At 40.7% G+C, this 7,525-nt stretch overlaps 1 protein-coding gene across 2 annotated transcripts in view; it reads left to right on the top strand.

Annotated features, from left to right (window-relative positions):
• The first annotated feature begins 5,276 nt into the window (after positions 1-5,276).
• The window catches only part of SLC45A2 (solute carrier family 45 member 2), a 38,140-nt gene continuing 35,891 nt past the window's right edge, over positions 5,277-7,525 (top strand). For both annotated transcript variants that reach the window (XM_054488511.2, XM_054488512.1), the window contains exon 1: positions 5,277-5,771. In XM_054488511.2, the coding sequence (XP_054344486.1) occupies positions 5,387-5,771 (385 nt within the window). In that variant the 5' untranslated portion in view covers positions 5,277-5,386. The remainder of the gene's footprint in view (positions 5,772-7,525) is intronic.

Here is a 7,525-nt window from a genome sequence, read left to right as displayed (position 1 = left end):
GCTCTAGCAAGCAAAATAATTACTTGGAGATACTGTTAAAACAGATTCCTGAGCCCCACCTCCAGAGATTCTAATGCAATGGGTCTAGGATAAGACCCATGAATGTGGGTCTTACCCACATTCCACCAAGCTTCCAGGTGATTATGATTCTGGTTCAATGACTGCACTTTGAGTAGCACTATCCTAATGGATATGAACCAAATCTTTTTACCTTGGTTACTGTTATAATAGGTGGTCAAAAAAAATCTGTTGAATGGACCAGTGAGGGAAAGGATAAAAGCTAGTTGGCAAAAATCTGTAAATAAACAGGCTAGCTTAGAGGATTGATTTCTGTAATTAGTTGACTTTACACAAAATGTTCAAATGAAGAATTGTTTTTTTAGGTTGTGAACTTTTAAAGAGTGAATATATAAAAGCAAGGTTAGTAGCTTTTGTTAGTGACCCATACTTTACTTTTTCTGAAGAGTCTAAGACCCTGTGCAAAAAAATGTTACACCTCTATTTTTGCAGTTAACTTTTGACAAGCTGTAGATTTTGAAATAAGTAAGGGGGACAGGTAAGGAGAAAATAGGAAGTTTTAAGGAGAGTGGAAGAGATGCAGGCAATTGAAGGTGGCAAATTCTAGTGAAAGAGGAATGATATATTCTTGAAGACATCAATATACATTTATTTACACTCTTGATTCTACAATGTAGAAAATGGTGAAATGCCACAGATGGTATGGTGATAAATAAAAGTCACGTGAAACAGAGTGATTGGTTGCATCCAGGCCTTTTGTCTTGGTGTTCATGATCTCCCTCTAAGCACATTCCAAACTTTAGCAACAGTTATATCACACTTTGTAATTTGCAAAAAAAAGTTTCACCTATATTGAATCAGAATGCCTTCCACTGAAAAAAACAATATCCAAAATAATGAGGAAAAGTGTTGGCTCACTACCTAGAGTCCAGAGGGACAGTCAGTTTTAGGGTTGCCTGTATCCAGTCACTTGGGGCCTGTTTCCCTGTAGGTCTCTGGGCTGTCAGCTTTCCATTCTCCATGTGTTTGATTTCTCTCAGGCTGGTAGCAAGTTCTGGATCTTATACCCACACACAGCAACATCCAGAAATAAAGATCTCAGGACCCCCCAGCAAGTCGTTTTGTGTCTCCTTGGACTGAGTTAAGTTACAAGCCTTTCTTATACCTGTCTTTGACAAAGAAGACGGGATTGTCTTTACATAAAACCAGCCTGCTCCTGGAGCTTCCCTGGACTCAACTTCCTAAAGGCATGTGAGGAAGGGGTAGATTCCACAATCTAATCCAGGTGCCATCAGAGTGGAGGGAGTAGAGAATGGATGTTGGATAGGCCATCCATAAGGTCCATTATGCGCAGTATCTCAACTGCCGTTCAACAATCGCAAGGGGAAGGTGGAGCAGGTTTCTTCATCTTACAGTTGAAAAAACAGAGACTCAGAAGGGCTTCTTAGTTCACGTTTCCCTTAGCACCTCAGTGATTTTTTCATGGTGGCTTAGGCCAAAAGAAATATCTAACCATTCAATTTATAAATAATTAGGTCCCAACAAATTAAATACTTATGTCCTACCAACTTATTAGCTGTTTGAAAAATATAATACACATAAATAAAAAGAAAATATATTTTTCATTTCTATTTCATTGTTAATCACAACTACTTACTAAGGAGATATATGCACCTATTGGACACTGTGCAACTTCTCACCTGGAATGAGATTGGACACTGCTGCCCTCATTTTCTGCTCCATGTTGATGTCCATATAGTACTTGATTTTTTATCAGACGGACTGGAAAACCCAGTCTTACAAAAATATGAAATTATCAGAAGGATTATAGTGCAATCTTACGTTGAAAGCATAAACTACCTCACTAGTAGTTCATGTGATGTCTGACAGATGTTGTTTCATTGTGTTTATGTGTTCAAATTTTTAAATCTTCTGAGATACTTTTGAGAGGTCACTCTAATGCCCTGGGTGCCTTGGCACAGTTTTAGAAATACCAGTTGAAAATATTTGCTCAGGAATATGCAACTAGGAAGGGGCAGAATCAGAATTTAAGCTTTCATATTCTAGCCTTCAGTCTTGTTCTTCAACCATTTTTAGGAACTTTCCCATAAGGTTATGTTTTCCAGCCCAGGCATGGAGGATCACTTGAGGCCAAGAGTTCGAGACCAGCCTGGGGAACTTGGCTGGACCTCCGTTTCTACGAAATAAAAATAAAAAATTATCCAGGTATGGTGTTGTGTGCCTGTAGTCCTAGCTACTCAAGGGTGGGGCAGGAGGATCATTTGAGCCCAGGAGTTGAGGCCACAGTGAATTAGGGTTGCACCACTGCACTCTAGCCCAGGCAACAGAACAAGACCCTGTCTCTAAATAAATAAATAAAAATAATAATAATTTAAAAAGATGTTTTCCCTACAACTCAGACTTTTCATTTGAACTCAGGGTCCAGCAAGGAAAATATAACCCACTCGAAGCCTTTAAAACAGAGGAAATTTAATATAAAGAATTCCACTGGTGACGAAAGAGCAGAGAAGCCCAGGAGATAGTGAGGCAATCCTGACAGGAACAAAACTAGAAAGCCAAGACCACTCCTATGGTTGCAGGGGTGATGGGAAAGCTGGTGTTACCTGGACCCAGAAGCCAAAGTTGCTGCACCCACCTTGGAGACACAGACACTAGCAGTAATACCTCAGGGAGAAGAAAGAAATCTAGGGAAATATCCTGGCTTCTTTCCTTCTCTCTCTCCCCTCGTCTTCCTACCAGTGTCTCCTATTAGCCAAATCTACCTAGAAGCCGGAAAACAAGGGAACCCTGGAAATGTAGCCCCATAAGATAAAGAGCACCAAAGGAAATAGATCTGAGCAGACAGGCAGACAGGCAGCACAAAATGTAGTATGTATGGTTTATTCACTCAATAATTCCTTTAGCAAATATTCATTGAGGATTTACTAGGTGCCAGGTATCATGATACTTGCTGGGGATACCATAATGAACAAAACAGACCTGTTCTCTGCTCTTGAGGAAATCAAAGACGAACACAGGATATGGAATAAACCCAGAATTATCTCATAAAATGTGTCAAGTACCACGGGGAGAAATATCAGGGCGATCTGACACAGCTAATGATTTGAAGAAGGGTGTGACCTGCCACCATTTTAAATCAGTTATTTCACTCCTGAGCTGTGTGTGTGGAAAACTTGCAGTAAAAAATTGAATGTCTATATTTATAAAAAGAAGTTTATGAAAAGATATCAATTTATTTACATTTTGACATAACCTCTATGTAACAAGGCTTTATTACCTCACAGCCATGTGTGTGATCATGTAAAATAACATGTGTGAGAGAAGCCATGTGTGATCATGTGTAATTGTGTGTGAGAGAAGCCTGTGTGTGATCATGTAAAATAACGTGTGTGTGAGAGAAGCCGTGTGTGATGTGTAATAACACGTGTGTGTGAGACAAGCTATGTGTGTGATCATGTGTAATAGCATGTGTGTGTGAGGGAAGCCATGAGTCCGATCATGTGTAATAACATGAGAGAAGCCCCATGTGTGATCATGTGTAATTGTGTGAGAGAAAAGCCATGTGTGTCATCATGTGTAATAATGTGTGTGTGAGAGAGAAGCCGTGTGTGATCGTGTGTAATAACGTGTGTGAGAGAGAAGCCATGTGTGATCATGTGTAATAGCATGTGTGTGAGAAGCCATGTGTATGATCATGTGTAATAACATGCATGAGAGAAGCCATGTGTGTGATCATGTGTAATAACATGCATGAGAGAGAAGCCATGTGTGTGATCATGTGTAATAAAATGCATGAGAAGCCATGTGTGATCATGTGTAATAAAATGCATGAGAAGCCATGTGTGATCATGTGTAATAGCATGTGTGAGAGAAGCCGTGTGTGATCATGTGTAATAACGTGTGAGAGAAGCCATGTGTGACCATGTGTAATAACGTGTGTGAGAAGCCATGTGTGATCATGTGTAATAGCATGTGTGTGAGAAGCCATGTGTATGATCATGTGTAATAACATGCATGAGAGAGAAGCCATATGTGTGATCATGTGTAATAACATGCATGAGAGAGAAGCCATGTGTGTGATCAAGTGTAATAAAATGCATGAGAAGCCATGTGTGATCATGTGTAATAAAATGCATGAGAAGCCGTGTGTGATCATGTGTAATAGCATGTGTGAGAGAAGCCGTGTGTGATCATGTGTAATAACATGTGTGAGAGAAGCCATGTGTGACCATGTGTAATAACGTGTGTGAGAAGCCATGTGTGATCATGTTTAATAGCATGTGTGTGAGAAGCCATGTGTATGATCATGTGTAATAACATGCATGAGAGAGAAGCCGTGTGTGATCATGTGTAATAGCATGTATGTGAGAGAGAAGCCATGTGTGATCATGTGTAATAACCTGTGTGAGAGAAGCCGTGTGTGATCATGTGTAATAGCATGTGTGTGTGAGAAACCGTGTGTGATCATGTGTAATAGCATGTGTGTGAGAAGCCATGTGTATGATCATGTGTAATAACATGCATGAGAGAGAAGCCGTGTGTGATCATGTGTAATAGCATGTGTGAGAGAGAAGCCGTGTGTGATCATGTGTAATAGCATGTGTGAGAGAAGCCATGTGTGTCATCATGTGTAATAGCATGTGTGTGTGAGAAGCCATGTGTGATCATGTATAATAGCATATGCGTGTGTGTGAGAGAGAAGCCGGGTGTGATCACATTTAATAGCATGTGTGTGTGAGAGAGAAGCCATGTGTGTGATCATGTGTAATAATGTGTGTGTGAGAGAAGCCGTGTGTGATCATGTGTAATAGCATGTGTGTGTGAGAGAGAAACCATGTGTATGATCATGTGTAATAGCATCTGAAAGAAGCCATGTGTGTGACCATGTGCAATAACGTGTGTGAGAGAGAGAAACCGTGTGTGTGATCATGTGTAATACTGTCTGAGAGAAGCCATATGTGTGATCACATGTAATAAGGTGTGTGTGAGAGAGGGAGAGAAGCCATGTGTGTGATCATGTGTAATTGTGTGTGTGTGAGAGAGAGAGAGAAAGAAAGAGAGAGGGAACAGTACAAAGGAGGATCCCTTTAGAAAAATATTCCAACGTCTTAAGGAGCCAGAGGGCTCATTCACAGCTGCTAATCTCTGTCATGCTTTCCAGCACCACCCCCTCCCTCTCATCATAACTTGTGATCTTAGAGGCAGGAAAGAATTTGAGCCCCTCCCCCAGCCTGACCATCTCTGTTGGTTGCTCGGCCAGGCTCCACGTCAAATCCAGTTTGAAACACACACCCTAGGACCACGCAGGAGGTGGTGGGCTCTCAGGAAGGTTCCTCTCCCAGTGGCCATGGGTGGCAACAGTGGGCAGGCTGGCCGCCACATCTATAAATCCCTAGCTGATGATGGTCTCTTTGACTCTGTGGAGCCGCCTAAAAGACCCACCAGCAGACTCATCATGCACAGCATGGCCATGTTCGGACGAGAGTTCTGCTACGCGGTGGAGGCAGCGTACGTGACCCCAGTCCTGCTCAGCGTGGGTCTGCCCAGCAGCCTGTACAGCATTGTGTGGTTCCTCAGCCCCATCCTGGGATTCCTGCTGCAGCCCGTGGTCGGATCGGCCAGCGACCACTGCCGGTCCAGGTGGGGCCGCCGGAGACCCTACATCCTCACCCTGGGAGTCATGATGCTCGTGGGCATGGCTCTGTACCTCAATGGGGATACTGTTGTAGCAGGTAAGTGGGCTGCACAAGGTGGTCAGGCAGGGATATGTGTCCTAGTGTGTACCTCTGCAGGAGGAGAATGTTAATGTGTTTGACATTTCGTAGAAATTTGTTAGAATTGATCTCTCCTTGGTTACAATGAACTTCTCCTTTGACAAATTTGACCCAGATTCTGTGGTTGGGGAGCCTCTACTTCTAGAAATATCAAAATAAATATCTTTCATTGTTGTGAAGATTTAAAAATAGGATTAAATTTGTATCTATTTTATTAAATTTGTATCTATTTTATCAAATTGAATATCTTTACATATTTATCAATTGAGTTACTTTTTGAGCCCATTATGCTCTATTTAATACTCTTATCAAATTGACCAGCTGCCAACTAGCTCCATAAATATTTACAGTAAGTCATCTGTGTATTCAAATGAATTAATTCTGTTGATAGTTTTATGTAGAGCGTTTTAATAGGCATAGGGCATAAGCCCATCAGTTCAAGAGGACCTTTCTGGCATTGCAAATTCTGGACAAAAACAAACCTGAGGGTAGGCATTTTTTCTAGCCATTAATCAGCTACCAATTAATCAGTAATTGATGGTAGTACAATGAAGTTGCATTGCAAAAAGGATCACTAAAAATAGCACACATTTGTAGATCATTAACTCTCAAGCTAGCAGAATAGATGATTATGAGGCAGGATAATCAATTATTATTTGTACATATTTGAAAGAAAGTGTAAATGTACAAATGTAGGATATTTCCAGGAGAATGAACAAAAAGCTGATAAGCGTTGTTGACTCTAAGGAGGATTACTAAAGGACAGGAGGTGAGAAGTGGCGGGTAGGCTTATTGTTTATTTAATTTTATACTGCAATTTTTAAAATGTGTATATAATCTATGCTATTCTTAAGTTTAAAAAACAAACGGAAACAAGAGAAACAACAATGTATCTTTTATAGGAGGTTGCGTAAATGAATTACAGCGTATCCATAGAATGAAAATCCAGCTGTTAAAAATTGTGAGGAGCTGAAATTATATGAAGAAAGTTGGTTACTGCGTCAGTGCTGTTCAAAGATGTGGCCTCTGACCTGCCCCTCAGCATTAGCAGGGGCCGTTAGAGATGCAGTTTCTCCGGCCCACTTCAGGCCCACCAGTTGAATCAGAGTCTTGGGAAATGGGGCCAGCAATCTGTGTTTTAACAAGACGTACAAGCGATAGTTCAATATGCCAAACTTTGAGAAGCACTGCATTTGACTACCATTGTACACGTGTGTCTGTATGTGCAGAAGTGCGTAAAAGGAGGCCTTAAAGCCTGACCTTTGCTGGGGCTGGGATTGGAAGCATCTCCCTCAGCTTTTTTAATAGAATTGGAATTGCTTGTGATAAGCATGCATACTTTTTTATTTAAAGAGATATTTTACATACCAGAAATTTCACTAATTAAAGGGTACAATTCAGTGCCTTTAGTATGTTGTGCAACCATTACCACTCTCTAATTCTACAACATTTTCATCACCCCAAAGAGAAACCCATTACCATCAACAGTCACGTCCACTTTTCTTCTATGCACCAGCCCTAAGCAACCACTAATTTACTTTCTGTCTCCATAGATTTGTGTTTTCTGGACATTCGCTTGCATAATTTTTAAAACCTGAAAAAAAAATAAAGCTATTTTTATTTCAAAAAAAAGCAAAATAAAAGCAAGGAAGATGATTTTATGGCAAGAAGTTTAGGTGGAAATTACAAAACGTGGATGATTCTAAAACAGG

This window comes from Pongo pygmaeus, chromosome 4 (assembly GCF_028885625.2).
Source record: "Pongo pygmaeus isolate AG05252 chromosome 4, NHGRI_mPonPyg2-v2.0_pri, whole genome shotgun sequence".
Taxonomy (NCBI): domain Eukaryota; kingdom Metazoa; phylum Chordata; class Mammalia; order Primates; family Hominidae; genus Pongo; species Pongo pygmaeus.
The sequence above is the reverse complement of the archived record's forward strand: the minus strand, read 5'-3'. Positions and strand labels throughout refer to the sequence as shown.